This window comes from Lutra lutra, chromosome 13, assembly GCF_902655055.1.
Source record: "Lutra lutra chromosome 13, mLutLut1.2, whole genome shotgun sequence".
NCBI classification, from domain to species: domain Eukaryota; kingdom Metazoa; phylum Chordata; class Mammalia; order Carnivora; family Mustelidae; genus Lutra; species Lutra lutra.
The window spans coordinates 90,171,058-90,190,420 of record NC_062290.1 but is presented as its reverse complement, the minus strand read 5'-3'; the positions used below and the strand labels follow the sequence as shown (position 1 = coordinate 90,190,420).

The window sequence follows — 19,363 nt, the reverse complement described above, 5'->3', positions numbered from 1 at the left end:
CTTGGCCTGGAAAGGGGGCTCACCCTCAGACCCCGTGCCCTAGGGGCAGGCCGCCCTAGCATGCCATCCCTGCCACGCGCGTCGCCCGTTAAAATATCTCAGGAGAAATCGGCGGAGAGCAGAGGCAGGAGCAATCTCTTTCCTTCATTTGTTCTCTCCTTTGCTCATTCAGGGAATCCCACCGGGCGGGAACCAGCACCGCCCAGACCTCTCAGCAGGCGAGCAAGAGACCCTCCATGGTCCCTGCCGCCCACACGGTGACGGGTGGCCTCCGTGGCTTTGAGCTCTCTCCACTTTCCCATGTGCCTAATATGTCTCCGTGATTTTTTAAAAAAGAAGCAAGGTGTTTTTTTTTCCCCCCAACCCTATGATTTCTGAGTCTCACGGTGGCACCACGGAACCTTCTGGGCGCTGGAAATGTTCCCTGTCTTCATCTGACTGGTACTTACACAGGTGGAGACCCCTCATCGAGCTGTCCACCGAAGACGTGTGCACTTGACGGTGTGTGTAGCTATGCTTTAGCGTGTATGAGCACTGGGTCTCACCCAAAACCACCTCCATCTTCTGCCTGGAACAGGAATGTTTTGCTTCTTCTAACAGCGGGGGGGGGGGGGGGGGGGCGGCGGGCGGCGGGCTGGAAGGTGGGTGTGGCTGGCTGGGGGGTGGCTTGGCTCTCTCCTTGTCTCCCCTGCCCCAGGAGATGAAACGGGTCTGGGGGTCCTTGCTCAAGACTGAGGTCCAGCATCCCAGCATCTGACTTCTCAGGATCCTGTAGGTGAGAAACCCTCCTCCACCCAGCCAGGAGCTAGAGGACGGAGATGGGGTGGATTTAGAAACAGTAATAAAATAATAGCTAAGCTAGGATGGGAAAATTCATTCATTTACTGTAATTTCATCTAGAACCTCTGATCTGTGAGATCCTGGGCTGAGTGCCCAGGGATAGAGCGGGGTCACAGCGCGCACACTCACGGCTCTCAGGGTGCCTGCCGCCAGCAAGGTAGACAGAACCCATCCCAGGAATGTTCAGGGCAGAGCATTTAAGGACAGCTGGAGGATGTCCCCCTCCACCTTGAAGGACCAGAAAGTGGTGCTTGTCTGTGTCCAGGGCTCATCAGCTCTGAGCCAGTGGCTGCTGATAAGTAAAATGCAAAAAGTCAAATTGTCACAGGCCAGACACATCAAGGGAGTGCCTTTTCCCTTGCAGGCATGCTCCATGGGCTAACAACCATGGCTGGAAGCCAGGAGCCCTGACACCCACGGCTGCTGTCTCTTAAAGAGCCCCTGTGAGGCGGACACTGTGATTATCCTCGTTTGATAGCTGAGGACACTGAAGCCAAATGCTAAAGAGGTCACCCCAGGTCACGGGTTAGGAAGTGCAGCGGCAAGATTCGAACTCAAGTCTGAGTTCTCCTTCCCCCTCCTTTACTCACCATGATTGCGAATCTCCCACGGTGTAAAGAAGGAGGAGAAAAGGCCTTTGGAACGTGCACCCGGGGTGCACATAAAGGCAGTGACTAGCTTCCCTGATGCTGCCACGGCTCTCGTGTGGCTCGAGGATGGAGACCGGGGTCTGTCCCAACAGCTCGCCTATGCCCCGGGGGGGTCATCTAATATCCCCGGGAGGAAGGACCCATTATGATCCCATCCTACAGATGGAGAAATCAAAGCTCAAGATGGTGAAGTACTTACCCAAGTTCTCAAGGGGACAGAGGAGTCGTCAGGATTTAGTATAGGGTGCCTGTGTCTGGTGCCTGAGCTGCCCCCCACAGTCTCATCCCACCTGCCTGGTCCACAGCTGCCTCGTGAGAGTTCTTTGCTCCCCTCTGGCCAGACACCTTCCTTGCCCTCCAGAGACTGGCTCCAACCAGTGCCTTCCTAGACTATGCTCTTCCCCATCCTTTAACACTAGCCATCTTTCCTTCTTGCATTAAAAACATCATTTGGGGCGCCTGGGTGGCTCAGTGGGTTAAGCCGCTGCCTTCGGCTCAGGTCGTGATCTCGGGGTCCTGGGATCGAGTTCCGCATCGGGTTCTCTGCTCGGCAGGGATCCTGCTTCCCTCTCTCTCTCTCTACCTGCCTCTCCATCTACTTGTGATCTCTCTCTGTCAAATAAATAAATAAAATCTTTTAAAAAAAACCATCATTTGGTTTTTCAAAAAGATTTTATTTATTCATTTGAGAGAGAGAGAGAGAGCGAGCACAAGCAAGGAAAGTGACAAGCTGACTCCCTGCTGAGCTGGGAGACAGACATGGCACTCGATCCCAGGACCCAGGAGATCATGACCTGAACCACCTCGGCCACCCAGGTGCCCCCAAAATGATAATTGTTTTTAACAGCTTTAAAATGTAATTTACATCTCACGCAAGATTTACCCATTTCAGGAATATAATGCAAGTTTGTTATGAAGTCTATCGACAATATGGAAAATTAATTATGCTGTTAAGGGAAGAACTGAAACAAATATGCGGTACACAATGTAAATAAATTCCATTATGTAGATGAAAACAAAAGTACACATGCAAAAATGACTAGCAAGAGACATAAAAATATTCACCAAAGCATTTTGGTTAACATATGGATGGAGAAATGAATTTTTTCCCAAAGATTTTCCAAAGTTTTTGTAAATTTCAGTATCCCTCTACTAGGTCACTCTGGCTGGGCCCAGGTAAACAATGGTTGGGAGATACTGACAGCTCCATCTACATAAAACATCTTTTTGAATTTCCTGATTTTTTTAAAAGATATTTTTGTTTATTTTAGAGAGAGGGAGGGAGGGTGAGTAGGGAAAGAGGCAGAGGGAGAGGGAGAGAATCTCAAGTAGACTCCCCACTGAGTGCAGAGCCTGATGTGGGGCTGGATCTCTTGACTCTGTGATCATGCCCCGAGCTTAAACCAAGAGTCAGATGCTTAACCAGCCAGGAGCCCCTTGAATTTCCTGATTGACTTGAGAGCTAAGAACATGCTTAAAGACAGATCTCTAGTGTTGACAATGACCTCATTCAGACATACCTGGACTTCTGTGGTGGCCTGGGGGCCAGTGGGTAACAGAATCTTGGGTCTCCCAAGGATAACGTCTACCCCAAGAAAGGCAGAGTCAGTCCGAATGAGCTAACCCCTGCAACAAGGTCTGTAGCTAGAAGACAGACTGGTTCTAGTAACAGCTGGGGGCTCTTGGTTGAAACTATCAACAACCCAGACCATTTATCTACACCTGCATGCCCAGATGTGGCAGATCTGTGTTATGTGAAAGGCTGAAAGTCCTAACCCTTCAGTGTCCAAGCGACCCTATTCTAGATCCCTAAGGTGGTTTCCTCCCACTTCTCAGTGGAGTTGGGGTCTGTGGTCGAGAGATCAGAGGCAGTGGCATGCCAAGGTTGTAGATAGTGGCTGGAATGAAGTTATGGGAGTGGCAGGAGATGAAAAAAAGCAGGACCAGGGCTGTGGGGTGAGGATTGGATTGAAATGGCTCCAGAATGCATAAGCACCATTCCCTGTACTTCTAGAGCAGGACTGGGAGCTGAACTGGGGAGAGAGAGAACTTTCTGAAGTTCCTGGGATGTGGCTTCTGTGCTAATGAAGACTGGGTAGATATTCACTCATTCTACAAATATTTACTGAGCCCTGTTATGGACCAGGCTTGGTTTCAGCAGCTGGGACACAGCTGTGAATAAGACAGATCTGATCTCTGCCCATACAGAGCTCCCTATCCTGGTGGGAGAGACACTCAGCAATGCCCAGCATCTAACAAAAAATTATTAGGCACACAAAGCAAATCAATGCCTAGTAGGTCAAGTGATACGTGATACGGAGCAGAGAAAGCCAGGGCAAGGGGTACAGCAAGCCAGGTCAGGGCTCGGTAAACAAGAGAGCCTTGTAGCTGTATCAGGGAGGAGGGTCCGGGGAGAGCTGGCCTGTTTGGGGAACTGCAAGTAAGACAGCGGGCTGCACAGAATGAGAGGGAGTGAGAAAGGAGGTGACGAAGGGAGCTAGTAGGGAGCGGGATCCTGAAGGGATTAATAGGCCATAGTCAATTTCAATGATCTGTTTCTGCATTACAAATAACCCAAACTTAATGGAATAGAACCAAACTTTATTTGTTCTAATGTGCCTAGAGGCTGTTGTTCTGGATGATTCTTCAGCTGGTCTCGTGTGGGATCACTCAGGCAGCTGTTGTCATCTTACGAGCCATGTGGTCTCACTTCTGTGTCTGGTAGTTGGTGCTGGCTGGTAGTAAGGACTTTGGATTTTATGCCAAGTGAGATCCACGATAGAGACAGTAAGGATAAGAAACGACGTAATGTATATAAACTGAGAGGTATAACTGCCAAAAATGTTCCTAATTTGGTAAAAATCCCCAGGTTCGAGCTCAATGAACCCCAATAGAGTAAACGTAAGAAAACCATAACAATGCATAATCAAGCTGCTGACAATCAGTGATAAAGAGAAAGTCTTAAAAGTAGGCAGAAAAAAGAGATGTTCTGTAGAGAGGAACAAAAAATGGTAAGTTTTTAGTGACATTGATCAAGAAGACACCAGGACTTGAATTACCAAGGCAAGTAATGAAAGAGGAACATCACTATCAGTCCTAACGCATTAAAAAGTTAATTAGCCTTTCCAACCATGATGACCTCCCCATGAGAACATGACCCTCTCAAGGGACGTCCTCCATCCATCCTGGGAAGAGGACAGAGAAAGCACCTGGTACAGAGCCCCAACTCCTACTCATGCGTGTAAATGCCACAAAATCACCATCTTTAGATACACACAAAATGGTTGTTTTGTGTGTTGGCTTCTCCACTGTCCTTTGCCAGCCTATGAGAGGGGAAACAAGGCTTCCAGAAGGATGCTCCTTTAGACAGAGGCAGAGCTAAAAGCACCCTGAATCCAGATGAGTGGGAAATTATCCCAATAAACACGTTTTGGAGAAAAAAGGAAAAAAGATCCTAAGGAAATATCATGAAAGGCTTTATGCCCATAAAATTGACAGCCTAAATGAAATGGGCAAATTCCTCCAAAGACACAAATTACCCAAAGTGACCCAAGAGGAAATGGAGAATATGAAACACCCGATATGAATCAAAAAAACTGAATTTATACTTTATTTTTTAAAGATTTTATTTATTTATTTGAAAGAGAGAGGGAGAGCACAAGCAGGGGGAGTGGCAGGCAGAGGGAGAGGGAGGAGGAGAGACTCCCCACTGAGCAGGGATCCAGATGTGGGTCTTGATCCCAGGACCCCGGGATCATGACCTGAGTCCAAGGCAGACACTTAACAGACTGAGCCACGAAAGTGCCCCTTTAAAAGCTTCCCACCAAGAAAATTCCAGGCCCAGATGGCTTCACCGGTCAATTCTGTCAAACACTAAAGAAAGAAACATTACTGATCCTACATGAGGATAAATATAAAACATTCTTTTCTTAAAACAAAATAAAACAAAACAAAAACCCCATTCTTTTCTTATTTTTAATTGTTTGAAAACACTTGGCAATCCAAAGCAAAAGTAATAGCAACATACTGTGGGGTTTCGAAAAAAGTAATTCCTACGACAATAAGAGCACAAAGGCAAATGTCGTAAGGTTGTTGTGTGTCAGATTCTCATATTATACATGAGGTGGTGTGGTATTACTTGAAGGAAGACTGGGGTAAGCTAGAGGTAAACCCCAGAGAATCCACCAAAATGGCAAAAAAAAAAAAAAAAAAGTATAGCTAATAAACCAACCACCCATAATAATTCAATTCAACAAAGGGCAGGAGAACAATTTAGATGTGGGGGAAAAAAAATCTATAAATGGGAAAAAGTTGAGTGATTTAATCTTTTTTTTTCCAGTATAGCAGAATATTATGTAGCTGTTGTGTTTGAGAAGAGATTTAATGATGTGGGGAACCATTCATGTCATAGTGTTAGCATTTTACAGCACAGTGCAACATCTGATTTTAAAATACTTTAACCTAAAGAATTCTGCAAAAATATTTATAAGTGTAGAAAAATAGGATCATAAAGAAATACACTAAGTGTAAGCAATGTTTGTAACTGGGATGCTAAGCTGATGGCTGATCATTTTTGCCATAAGATTTTAATTTTTTTAGTAAGATGCAGCCCATTAGGATGATTCAGGACATAAACAAGGCTCTGGGGGTCAGCCAGGCCAGGGTTTGGTTCTTGGCTGTCATTGTGCTAGCTGAGTGGCCTTTGGCAAATCAATTTCTCAGCATCTGTTGCCTCCTCTGTGAAATGGAGATGGAAGTTTCTACCTCAGTGTTGTTTTGGAGAGCAAGTGAGATGATGTGCATAAAATGTACAGCAAAGTGTTTGGCAAAATTAATATCGAGTAGTTCATTTATAATTTTATAATTAGAGAAAAATAGGTTTTCAAGACATAACCTGTTTGGAAAGAAACCCTCATGGACAAAGGCAGTACAGTGATCAGAACCAGGGCGGGGCCCAGAATAACCAGCACTTGAGTCTTCCCAGTAAAGATGCTTCTGGTTCCAAGAATCAGGAACTCCCTCATCAAGCTTAAGCCCTAAATGACAACTGGTTATGAGAACCCCAGGGTGTCTTACAGAATCCGGATGGAGAAATGCCACCATTAATGCCACCAGCACTGGGGCGCCTGATTGGCTCAGTGGGGTGCCTGACTCCTGATATCAGTTCAGGTCTTGATCTTGGAACCTGAGTTCAGGCCCTGCGCTGGACTCTGCGGTGGGCACGGAGTCGCCAAAACAAAATGCCACCAGCACCGCAGTTCATACCAGGATGGGAACTGGGGTTCTAAACCTGGAACCCACTCTTCCCTCCTTCCTCCTCTCTCTGCTTCCCTGGGCACTGGGCATCCTATCCTGCCCAAGTACACCTGGGCTCACTTCTGGCTATTTGCCCCTGTCTAGTTCCTGGGAGTGAGATTCTGATTGGCTCAGCTTGGGTCAGGTGCCCAGTCACGGTCCAATGAGCTATGACTGCGGGGGCGGAGTCACTGCACCAACATGGCGGCCTTGGGCGCTGGTTGGTAGAGGTGCAGTAGCGGAAACCTTGTAGGCCAGGTGGCTTCCCCCCAAGAGTATGGGTTAAATGCTGTGCCTGTCCTCTTCTGTTCTCTGTCCAGGCTTTTCTTCTTAATGGGGGCTCCTCCTCCTCCACAACTTAGGCTACTTAAGGCCACTGTGCTGTGGTGGGGGGAGTCTCGTGTGGTCCGTCATGGCCGCCATTGCCGGTTGTTCTCCGTGGGCGACGGAAGGACAGCTCTCCAGCATGTCACCCAAACTCTCCTTGGTTCCCGTGACGCGGCACGGGGCCACAGTGGGTGACAAAATGCCAGGCTGACCCAGGGGCGCGTATCTGGGTCCCCTGGGTTTTGCTGGGGGAGAAAGTGTCCCATCCTTCCAGAGGAACAGGTTCCCCTGAAAAGATGGGTCTGGCAGCGCTTAACTCAGAAAACACAAAGGTCGGTGTAGGAAGAGCGAGACTGACAACGCACACACGCCCTCGCTGCAGAAATAAGGAAACAAAAATCTCATGTATCCTTTTTTAATTGTCATTTTACATCTCCCCACTGCGGCCGCCCCAGCCCCTCCCTCTGATGACCATTTTGGCAGGCCATCGGGGAGCAGGGAACAAAGCTGGGGCCTGGCACCCCCACTAGGCTGCCAGCCGCGGAGAACAAGTCACAATTACAAATTACCACAACAATTAGCGCCTGTACTTGGGAGATGGGCAAAGGAGGAGGCCCGGCTCCTCATTGTCAGCCGGTCTATTTGGCAGTGACCTTGCTCTGGAGGCGATGATATTCCTTCAGCCTGTAAACCAGATTGAAAACAAAAAAAATGTAAATTAACAATAACAACATGCACTCCGTTCAATTAATTCAGGCAGAACCCGGGTGGCGGGGGCAGCTGTTAGTTAAGATGTGTGTGAAGTTGTCTTTTTTTCCTCCCCCTCTGTTCCCGCTCCTGCCCTGGCCCCTCCTGCCCTCCAAACAGGATAATGTAATTAATTTATCTTTAGGGGAAAACATTGCTTGGCATTGTTGAAAGCAAAGCATTTAACTGGCAATGGGAGCGATGAAGAGGCCATTATGAGAACCCAATGTGTTCAGAGCCATTTAAAAGGGTTTATAGTCATAAAATACAGAGGGCGAAGGAGGCGGGGTAGGTGGAGGTGATTGTTGGAACAGGAGAGCGCCCAGGAAGGTCAGGCTGGATTCAGCGTCTCTTGGCTCCAGGGACAAAATGGTGGCTCTGTGCCCAGGACATGTGTTCAGGAGACAAGAGAGACTCGTGTGTTCTTCCCAACGCCAAGCCCGGAGAGAAGGAAGTTGGTGACTCAGAACTCAAGAGTTGGACAGACACACCTTCTGGATTTAGCTCCGAGGCTTCCTAGCTGTGTGACTATGGGCGGCTTACTTAACCACTCTGGGCCTGTTTCTGGGGTTGCAAATTTGTGTAAGAATTCAGGGCAACCCCAGAGAGTGGCTGGAAGTTAGTGTATCATAGTCACTGGTCATAAATGACCCTGTTTGCCCTTGTGCGTGCCCATCCCCTCCCCGGGCTACACCTAGGCTGAGCACATGAGCTCTTCCTTCAGGCCAGGGTCCGGGCTGAGTGCCGGGCTGATGTCCTGGGACTCATGCAAACTTTTGCTACACCTGCGAGGTGGTTAGGGTCAGTATCCCCACCTGTGCTCCCAGGGGTCCGGAAGGGGTCTGAGACCATCCTGCAGAGCCAGGATCTAAACCCAGGTCTGAGTGGCTGCAGACGACGCGTGCTACCCCATCAGGCCATGGGCATCCACATAGCTAGGATTGTTTCCGGCTTAATCTGTAGCCCAGGTATGGTGACAGGCACGAGGGGCCTTCCGGCCCGATGACTTTTTGAGGTCCATTTCTACCTCTGGGCCATCTGCCTTTCTAAACCTGTCCAGGCAAGGGGCTCCTGGTAGAGTCCATCTTGCAGCTAGAGGGGGTGGGAGTGTGTCTGAGGTAAAGAGCAGGACCCAGAAACAGGGAACCCAAGCACCCAGGCTTCTGGTAGTTTCCAGCTAGGCCTTCTGCCCCTCTGAGAACAGGAGCAGGCTGGGCCTGAAGCAGGCACTGAAGATGCTGTGGGCAGAGGGACGGGAAGGCGGGGTTTGTCCAGGACGGGACAGTGGTCGGAGCAGCCGAGGTCCCATCAGAGCTTGCTGCCCGCACCTGGGGGGTCTGAAGACCAGAGGGAGCGGCTCACCTGAGGGAGTTGATATTGATGAACCCAGTGGCATCGACTGGCTCATAGTCACCCTGCACGTTCATGCTGCGGAGAGAGGAGAAGCCGGTCAGCACACCCTAGGCTTCGCTTCCGGAGGCAGGGGCTCTCCGGGGCTAGGGACGACAGCTCAGGCTCGCAGGTACCCAGGATATCTTGGCCGGCTTGACCCAAACTTTGGTCTCTCATGGCTTTCTGTCCAATTCAGGAGCCCTACTATGGGCAAGGCACCGTGCCCAGCGCTGGAGAGCAGGGAGCCTCAGCCCTGCTCCATGGATGGGCAGGTGGGGTTCCATCCAGCTCAGCCAGCGCCAGTGGCCGAAATCCTCCAATGAGGACACACCTGTGAGCCAGCTCTGCCTTCAGGCATCTCCAGCAACAGCTGATGGCATGCAGTGGCCCAAAGGCCCAGGAGGCCACGGGGTGCCCCCGGGACAGCCTCGGACTTGTGACAGCACCCCTGAAGCACTCAGTGCTGGCTCCCCACTCCGCCAGCACGGAGATCCGTCCACGAACCTGGCACCCCCCGCCACGCCGGCCAGCCCCAAGAAAGGCCTGGTCAGCCGTCGCCGTTACAAATGTTCCCCACCTACAAGTGCCATCTTCCGGATTCCACAGCCTTCACCTTCGGGGCTGTTTTCACTTAGCCGTCCTTCGAGAAACCCTTCCCAACCACAGTCCTTCCAGTCAGGCTCTGCCACCCCTCCCGCCGCAGAGCTCAGGGTACCCCTTCCTGCTCGTTGAGCTTCGAGCTTTCACCTGCCAAATGGGTCTCTCGGAGTTATCGCCGGCCCCACGGGAAATGATGTGGCTGCCACATCTGGCACATGTGCACTAGGACTCGTGTCTTTCATTCACTCATTCACTTACACGGGCCCTTCTTAGGCACCTGTGGTCTGCAGGTGCCGGGGAAGCAGGAGCAAGACGAAAACAGGGCCCACGGTGCGTGGTGAGGCAGCAGAAGTTAGCAAACCGTCACCCATCATCAGCCTTAATCGCAGCTGGGATAAACTCTTTGAGGACAAGTTCAGGGCACTGTGGTCCCAGATCTGGCATCTCACGGCCACCCTCCGAGCCTCTGGTGGGGAGGGGTCCCTCCTCTGTTTCTCACGCGTCCTGCTCTGAATGAGCCCCTTGTCCTCGTGTCTCCAGAATTCCAGCCTCAGGACAAAGCAGTCTCAAGGTTCTCGATGACAAGGCCGCCTCAGGAGCCTTCTCAGAGAGGTGAGATTGGGGAGGAGGAGGGCAGAGGGGAATCTGCTAATTTTTTTTCCCCCCTGAGGCCCTAAGGCTGTGCCTCTGGCTGGCTCTGTGGACTGTGGACCTCTTACAACAACAAGGGGGGGTCTCGGCGCTCAGCTGTCCTACGGCTTGTTCAGGATGTGGGCTCTGGTGCCTTAGCCCCACCACACCCCGGGCCTGCCCTTCGTGGGGCCCGTGAAGCTGCCCATGAACGCCCACCCCTTCCTTCCTCCTCCCCACCTCCGCGGGCCCCGCCAGGTGTCAGGTGGTACAAGCCACCAGGAGTAGACCAGCAAGTGCCCTGGAAGGGCGAGGCTGCCGGACCCCCGAGGGGCTGCCTCTTGGCACCCCCAGGGGGAGGAGGAAAAAGCCGGACAAAGTAAGGCCTAAGCCCCTGCGGCTCCGGTTTACGGACTCACTCTGCACGCGAACGCCTACCTCTCCCCACATGAATCACATTGTGGCACACACCGCCACTGTCCGCGTCACCCGTCCCCTTCTGAAGGATCCCTGTGCTCCGCTCAGGGAGAAGCCAGGGCTCAGGGTCCCCTTCCAGCTCCGCTCCACACTCATCTGCCTTTTCCCTGCCATCTCACGCGCGCGTCGTCAAAACAAACTTTCAAGCTCCCTCCCCGGACACCCCAGCGGCCCCGGCAGAGAGAGGCCCACGTCCAGGGACACGCTTGTCCCGCGTGCGAGGCTGAAGAAGGTCTCCCAGAGGTGGTTCTCGGGAGCCGAGAAACCTCTCTTTAAAACTGTGGTTTGGGGTGGTGGTTGGTGGGGGGGGGGTTGGAAAAAGAGTTTACAATGATTTTTTTTTTTTTTACCTCCCCTGACGGTCTACAGAAAACCTCTGTGCTTTTATTTTTGCTCATTCGAGTGGCTCTGACCTGCTCTATAATTACGTTACTTTCTACCTACTGTGCCACGGCATTTCCAGTTCTGTTACCTCTCGCGGCTTCCTTGCTGGTCCCCGCGAGGCTGTCACTCAAGGGCTTTCAAGTCAGCGATGTAGAAATCAAAAAGAAAGGGGAAATGGTCGGAGACACAGTGAGAATAAATGCGCCTGCTTTTCTCTCTTTTTTTCCTTCCCCTTTTTACTTTCTTCATTTAATCTCCCTGAGCGAGGCTGTAAGGTTTAATGACGGGTTGGGCAGATTATTAGAGGCTGCTGATTCGGAGGGGGAGGGAGGAAAGAGCCAGAGAGAGAAAGAGAGAAGATAATTTGACATTTACCCCGACTGATCTAAACTGATTCGGTTATATTTATGGCTTATAAAGTGTTTAGAAAGATGGAAGGCGGGAGAAGCTCAACGCGGCGAGGACGGGAAGGAGGGAAATAATATTGACCGCCAAACAAAACTCGCCCGCTAATTCCCAACGGGCCGGCGCCGGGGCTAAGCTGGGTCTGGGACCTGCGTCAGGTGGGGCTGTCGGTCCCCACCTCCTGTGTGGCCGGGTGACCTCCCAAGGGGATGCTGTGGTCCTCGGTGAAGGCCACACTCTCGTGCACAAGTGTAGGCGCAGTTCAAGAGCTCGGGCTGCCTTTGTCCCGGGGCCTTGGCAACATCCTTGGCGTGGCCTCAAGTCCCCTCCTTGGCTCCCTTCCAGGCTTGCTCTGACCCTCCCTTCCGCAGCCAGTTTCCTCCTGGCCTTGGGAAACCTTGAGATGTCTGCCACCCTGCCCTGTCTTCCCCCCACTTTCTCCTCCACTCTAGACCTGTGTGTCCACGGGCTGGCCAGATACCCTCCTGGTCTGTCTCCAAGATGACTCAACCTCAAGGGGTCTGAGCCCACATGGAGGATCTCCCTCAAGAACCCCCTCACTTTGGGAACTGCCACCCACGGGGGCCCAGCCGCGTATGCCAGGCAATTCCATACCTTCTCATCTCCCTCCAGATCCAAGCCCTTTCCACTCTTAACCTCTTAACCAGTTGTCAAACCTTCTGTTTCTCTCACGCCCACCTCGCCCAAATCAGTTCTCCAGAGTGGCCAGAAGCAGCTCAAAAAGTACAGGTCTGACGGCTCCATCCCTTTAAGATCTGGCCCCAGGACCCTCACGCTCTGGGGTCTGGCTCCTGGCGTTCCTGTACTGCCTGGGATGTTCTGGAATGTTCTTCCAAGGCCCAGAACCTCCGCACATGTCCGCGCCCCTGGAAACCTCCTGCTTCCTCTCTACCTGCTTAGCTCCTGTCCTTGGGAGCCCGGCTCCAAGGTGACCTCCTCAAGGAAGCCTCTCCACACCCGTTATATACCCAGCCAGCCTCTCCCTCGCCTCCGCACAGCCCAACACCATCTTGCCTAATTCTACGTTCAGGTGACTGTTTGACAAGTGCCTTTGGAAGGCCCAGAGGTAGAGGCAGCATCGACTCCCCTGGTGACTGTCTCCCCCGCGCCCCATGCGTGCTTAGGCGCGTCTCTGTGGAGAAAGCTGGTCAGAAGCGACGCTGGCCATGAGGTCCGTCTGTTCCTCAGCTGGGGGGACCAGGGGTGGGGGGCACCTACCTCACCAGCTCCTCGTTGTAGAGGGACAGCGGGGACTCCCGGCCGAGGATGTACACTTGGCCCTTGAAGACAGACACCTGCACTTTCCCTTCCACGCGCTCCTGGGATTTGGCGATGCAGTGGCGGACAAATTCGCACTCGGGACTGTGCCAGAAACCTGTGGGGAGGAAAACATCGAGGGAGCTAAGGAGGCCCAGTGTGCTGGGGCCCAGGACTGGGAGTCCGGGGAGGGCACTCCGAGCCTCAGCCCATCACAGTGGACCTCGGGTGTGGCCGTTGGCCCAAAGCACACTGGTGAATAGTCGCATCAAGGAATGAGCCTGCGTGCCTGTCTGTGACCTTGCAGGTCTCCTGTGGGTAAGGAGGGCCCTCTCCGCCCTCGCAATCAGTCACCACCCAGGGCTCAGGAGGAGGGGAGGTAACCTCAGCCTCATGCCACGCGTTCAGGCACCACAGTGGGCCAGACCCTGGGAAGACAGCCGGAAAGGGATGCTGTCGTTTGCCCACGGGGGCTCAGGTCCTGAAGACAGCTGTGGGGCAGGAGAGCTCCGCTAAGACTCAGACATGTGTGTGTGAGCCCAGGCTGAGCGATGGGAGCACCCAGCAGGGGCAGCTGGGTGGGTGGTTCAGGGTCAGAAAGACCATGAGCGTGTGGCCTTCACCGCTCTGTGCCTCGATTCCCCATCTATGGAGTGGCGAGGACGCAGCATCCCTCCCAGGACCAGTGAGTGGGCTTACTGGGTGTGGAGGCCCTGCTGGCGTCCTGCCTGAGAGACAGGAAGAGCCCCCGGCTCTGCTCCCCGCCTGGATGTCCGTAAATGGTCTATAGGCTGCTAAATATTTTCCTATGCAAGTTCTTGAATGTATGAAGCGCAGGCTAAGTTCTTCCCCCGGACCAGCTCTTTGCATCATCAGAAACAGTTCTGCGAGAAAAACCCTCTTCGCCTCTCTCTTTTCTGAGTGAGCAGGTAAGAGCTGGGGAAGTTGAGGCTTTTCCAAGATCACACACAGGCTGCAGTGAGGGGCCAGGGGCGGACCTACATTAGAACAGCTCAGCCTAGGGGCGCCTGGGTGGCTCAGTGGGTTAAGCGTCTGCCTTCGGCTCAGGTCATGATCCTGGGGTCCTGGGATCGAGCCCCGAGTCAGGCTTCCTACTCAGCCGGGAGCCTGCCTCTCCCTCTCCCTCTGCCTGTCATTCCCCCTGCTTATGCTCTATCAAATAAATAAGTAAAATCTATAAAAGAAAAAAAAAAACAGCTCGGCCTCACAGGATAATCTGGGAGTTTTCCTGTGGTTGGAACATCCGTCAGTATGCAAGGTGCCTGGGGATTGTGCTACCCCCTGCCCCTGCCCCTTACCCACACTCTGTCCCCCAGAGCCCTCAGGCCCTGAAGGCTGTGTGCTCTGTTCCCGGCTGCTCCGGGGCCGGTACCTCTGCACCAGTGGACTCAGCCGTGCAGACAGCCATCTCCTCTCGAGTCTCTGTGGCGGGCAGGCGGGCCGTGGTCAGGGCTGGGGGAGGGCCAGCTTGAGGGGTAGAGTTTCCCTGAAACGGAGCTGGGAAGGTGAGCCCACCTGGGCAGCTGTGGGGCCAGATGGTGCGCGATCTCCTGCCCTGATAAAGGGCCAGGTCAGCCCCGGGTCCAGGGCTATTGTTGGAGGCGCGGCCTCCGGGGGCACCTGCGGACGGAGGCTCTCCGTGGGAAAGGGGAGCAGGCCTTCCCTGGGATAGGGTCTGGCAGCTTGTAGGGCTGGGGGAGGGCCAGGCAGGGAGAGAGGAGATTGGGTCCCCACCCTCTGGCCTCCTGCTCTACACTGACAGGCAATGTACCCTCTTTGTACCTGGGTTCCTCACTTGCGCAGTGAGATATTATTAACCCTCCGGGTGGGGGGGTAGCTGGATTCCCGGACGGGATAAGGCTGAGCATTAAGCATTTTAAATTTGAGATCTGAATATGGCCTCCGCCAGCCACCCCCCACCCCCGTATACAGGGAGACGGGCACCCAGAGAGGTGTCCCCATCCACAGTGAGATCCTGAAAAGTACTCCTGACTCTGGGCTGCACCCCCATGGGAGGGGACACTGATGGCCCCCAGACCCCGCCATGCCTCAGTGGCTTGGCCCTCTTGCCAAGTCAGGATAATTAGACCATTAAGCTCTCAGCCTGGAAGACAGGGAGGAGATGGACCCAGAGATGGGGGGGGGGGGCAGAAACCCACGTGGGAGCACCTGGCCTGGGCTTTATCTCAGGATCTCCCACCTTTCCTGCATGGGGGTCTTGCACTCAGATTTCTTTTCCCAGCAGACGCCGCCTGGGGAGAGGGAGAGGGAGCTTGGCATGTTGCATGGGTATCTTGGGTCTGCGGTGGGCTGAGCACTGATCAGGACAACAGCCTTCTCTGTACCAGCTGTGTGTCACCCCATTCTCCTGCTGAAGAAACAGCCGACAGAGGAGGTGAGCTATGTGCCCCAGAGGACATGGGTCCTGAAGCTGGGGTCCTGCCAGGGTGACCCCGCAGATTGGGACCCACAGGCTGGGGGAAGGGGGTCCGTGTAAGCCCTCAGGGAAACGTGGGGATGGGGCGAGGACAGGATGATGAACAGGGCATCTAGCTGTGGGGCCGAGGTAGAAGGGCTTCTCTGTGCCTCAGTCTCCCTATCTGTGTTTCTAAGGAAGCCAAGTGTCACAGCAGAGTGGCGAGAAGAGATCTGGCCTGGTGCCCTTTATTTTACAGGAGGAAAAATGAGGCTCAGGGTAGACAGACCCAGTCGAGGTCATAAACCCAGCCCAAGGCAAGGTCCCCGGTCCCTGACTCCAGCCTCGGAAACCACTCCAGGCCTTTGTAATTTATCAACCCACACTGAAATTGCATTCCTCCCAGTTCTAGATACTTTTCGCAAATGTTTATGTAGTTAGTCCTCCCTGTGTGACACGTACATTTACGATCCCCACTCTGCAGATGAGGAGACGGAGGCACAGGAAACTTCACTAACTAGCTTAACCCGCTCGGTAACGGTCATGTCTCCCTAATGTGAGAAAGCACATCAGGCAGCCCCTCCAAGCTGTGCCAGGGACAGGCTGTTGCCCGAGGCCAAGCGGACATCTACAGGGGCCTGATGACATCAGGGGTACCTGGGAAGGCGAGTATCAATAATCCATTGAAAGCTCCTAATCACTGCACTTTATTTGGGGATTTGCAGGGCTCAGTGGGTAACAGAACAAGGATTCCACCCCGGCAGTCAGGTGTAGAGGCACTGAGCCGGCGGGCCAAGCTGTTCCCCAGACACCGAGGGACCCCTTGATCTCCCTTTCCTAAGGGCCCCAGCCCACCTTCCCGCCGCCCACTGGGTCTACTGGAGCGGTCGAGGGCTTGGCCTCTGAAGCTGGCCTGTCCTGGGCTCCAAGCCCCAGCCCATCAGCCATGCAACCTTATTCAGGTGTCCTGGCCTGCCTGGGGCCCAGCTTCTTCGCCTTGGTGCAGCTAAGATCAGGTAATGCTGGTGAGTGCCTAGCTCAGAGTCCTGCAGCAAGATTGTCACGCCGGCCTCCACTTGGCCGGCCCAGGTGCTCTCCCCTATGGGCCCGCCATGCTTAATGACTCTCCTACTTTGTAACCAGAATCCACCTTTCTGCTGAAACCCCACTGGGCAAGAGCGCCAGCAGGAGACAATGGTATTTAAACACCTGTCTGTACCTGGGGGCAGGGGGGGGGCAGCTTCAAAGCTGCCAGATACAATGGGAGGGAGAAATCACCAGCCAATAACCACCGAGTCCCCTTGAAATCCCAAGATGAGTTACAGTGATTAGGAGCTTTCAAAGGAAATAAAACCTCCGAGGGGAGGAGAGGACCAGGCAAGGGCAGTGGAGGCTTATCCCAGGTAGGGATTATGAATATGCACTTTCCCAGTCTCCCCGATGTCCAGGCCTCGGGGCAGCCTGTCCCCCCACCACAACTCAGAGGGACCGTTTGATAGGACTTCTCATGTGACAGAGCAGGGTCAGCAAACATTTTCAGGAAAGGATCAGACAGTAAATATTTTAGGCTCGGGAGGTCATGTGGTCTCTGTCAACTCTGCCCTTGTCGCTCAGAAGCGACCACAGACAACATGTAAGCCAGTGCCCGTGGCCATGCCCAAGATGCAATTTATGGACACTGGAATTTGAGTTTCTTATCATTTTCATGGGACATGAAATAGTATTAATAAATAGTTTTTCCGGGGCGCCTGGATGGCTCAGTGGGTTAAAGCCTCTGACTTCGGTTCAGGTCATGATCCCAGGGTCATGGGATTGAGCCCCGCATCAGGCTCCCTGCTCAGCAGGGAGCCTGCTTCCTCCTCTCTCTCTCTCTGCCTGCCTCTCTGCCTACTTGTGATCTCTGTCTGTCAAATAAATAAATAAAATCTTAAAAAAAAAATAAAATAAACAGTCCAACCATTTTAAAAATGTGTAAAAAACCCCGTGGCTTCACTTGCGTGCTGAACAAAAACAGGCCATGGACTGGATCTGGGGACCCCCGTGACATGGCATGAGGAATGGGCTTGTAGTCAGGAGGCCTGGATTCCAGACCTGTGACAGATATGGCACTGAGTCTCACCTGTGACGTGGGGACCACCCCCATACCATGTGCTAATGTCATTCCATGCATGGGCTACCTCTGGCTCAGGCAATGCCCAGGCCTGGGAGCAAGTTCTTGGTCAAGGCAGGCTTTCCCTTGTTTGTGACAGCTCCAGGTTCTGCCTGGTCCCAGCCCAGCCTGGGGTCAAAGCCAGCTAGGCCACTCCGGCTGTGTGACTTTGAACAAGGTCCTTTAGCCCTGAGCCTTCCATTTCCTCATCTGTAGAAGGGGCTGGTTGCTGCTCTCCTAGGAACGCTGGGAGGTACCCCCGGGATAGCTCATGCCCCTGGAGGGTTCATGCTGGGTCACAGTGGGCCACCCGAGCGGTGACATTGCCCAAGTCGTGCAAATCACAGGGGGCAGAGGCAGCCGGCTGTCTTGGGGACTCCACACCCCGTAAGTGAAGGAGGCAGGTGCCGTCAGCCCCCGCAACTCCTTGTCTCCTGCCCTGGCTCGACCCCCTCCAACCTGCCCCTGTCGGGCTCCTGTGAGGATGGTCATGGGGGGGTGGGAGTGGAGGAGGGTGCTGTCCACCCGGGGGGGGGCTACGCACCTGTGTACACCAGCTCAGCGAATTTCAGGCCCAGGCCCTGTTTGATTTTGCGCACTTCGCGATCCATGGTGAAGGCCTCGATGTCTAAATGAGCATGGTAAAGGATCGTCCCTGCTGGGGTCTCGTAGATACCTAGCCATTTTTCCAGGCAGGGGGAAAAGGAGAAAAAAGAGAGAAACGCATGAAACCCAAACTGTCAGCAAATGACAAAAAAAAAAAATAATAATGACTCGTCTAACAGGAGACAAGCCGGTCGGACCCATTCACTCCCGGCGTGTTGCAAAATGCGCCTGTCATTATGCTCATGCTGGGGCCACGACAGTCCACTCTGCGGCTTGTGGAGAAAATGTCTGGATGCCCCCCTTTGAAGAGGCCCTCAGACACTGGAAAATGACAGGGTTTCGGAGCTGCTCCCCCCTCCTTCCCAACGCATGCCCACCGGCCCGCGGCTGAAAACCTGTAATTAAACCAACCACAGTGGAGCCCAGGGCCCCAAATATCCCTTCCTCCCTTCCACTGGGAAGCCAGGGGAAGGGACAGCTGTGCACACACTTGCACACACATGCACACACGTGTGTACACACACATGCCACCTTCAGCCGGCGGCTCCCTTGCCAGACATGTCTCTGCAGATACACCCTGACTTCTGTGGCCGCCGGGGCCCTGGCGGGCTCCCGTACCGACCCCACGTGCAGATGGGGAAACTGAGCCCAGGAGGAGACAGAACGGGCCCAGCGTGGAGCTGGGACCTGGATGGAGGCACCAAGTCCCTGACCGGTGTTGGCTGCTGCCCCACAGGTCAGCTGACGATGGGGCCCCCTCCCAGAAGGTCATGGGAAGAGGGTCTTGCTCGAGCCCCCTCCCGATATCCCCAGGGCCCTGTGTCTCTACCTCCTAGACAACCTGCTTAGACCTAGGGGGAGGGGTGATCTCCAAAGTGACCCTGAGCTAAGCACAGTCCTGGCTGGGAGGGAGATCTGATGAGGAGTCCCACACCGGATTTGAGGACACTGAGGCACGGGGAGGCAGGCCTGCCCATGCGCACATGGCCAGACCCTCTCGAATAAATCAGGGGAGCGCGCTGAGTGGATCATGGGCACACTTGCCCTGCGTCCGCTCTTCCTATGGGAGAGCAGCAGGAACGGTCCCCATCCCACCGATGCGACTCTGAAAGCTTCCTTTCTTCCCATACATCATGTTTACAGCGG

The 19,363-nt window shown here is 53.6% G+C and overlaps 1 protein-coding gene across 1 annotated transcript in view; it reads right to left on the bottom strand.

Annotated features, from left to right (window-relative positions):
• Positions 1–7,511: 7,511 nt before the first annotated feature.
• The window catches only part of ASS1 (argininosuccinate synthase 1), a 52,353-nt gene continuing 40,501 nt past the window's right edge, over positions 7,512–19,363 (bottom strand). The window contains exons 13-16 of the mRNA XM_047700278.1: positions 18,156–18,287; positions 12,987–13,143; positions 9,222–9,287; positions 7,512–7,796 (exon numbers count right to left, since the gene is read on the bottom strand). Of these exons, the coding sequence (XP_047556234.1) occupies positions 7,751–7,796; positions 9,222–9,287; positions 12,987–13,143; positions 18,156–18,287 (401 nt within the window). The 3' untranslated portion in view covers positions 7,512–7,750. The remainder of the gene's footprint in view (positions 7,797–9,221; positions 9,288–12,986; positions 13,144–18,155; positions 18,288–19,363) is intronic.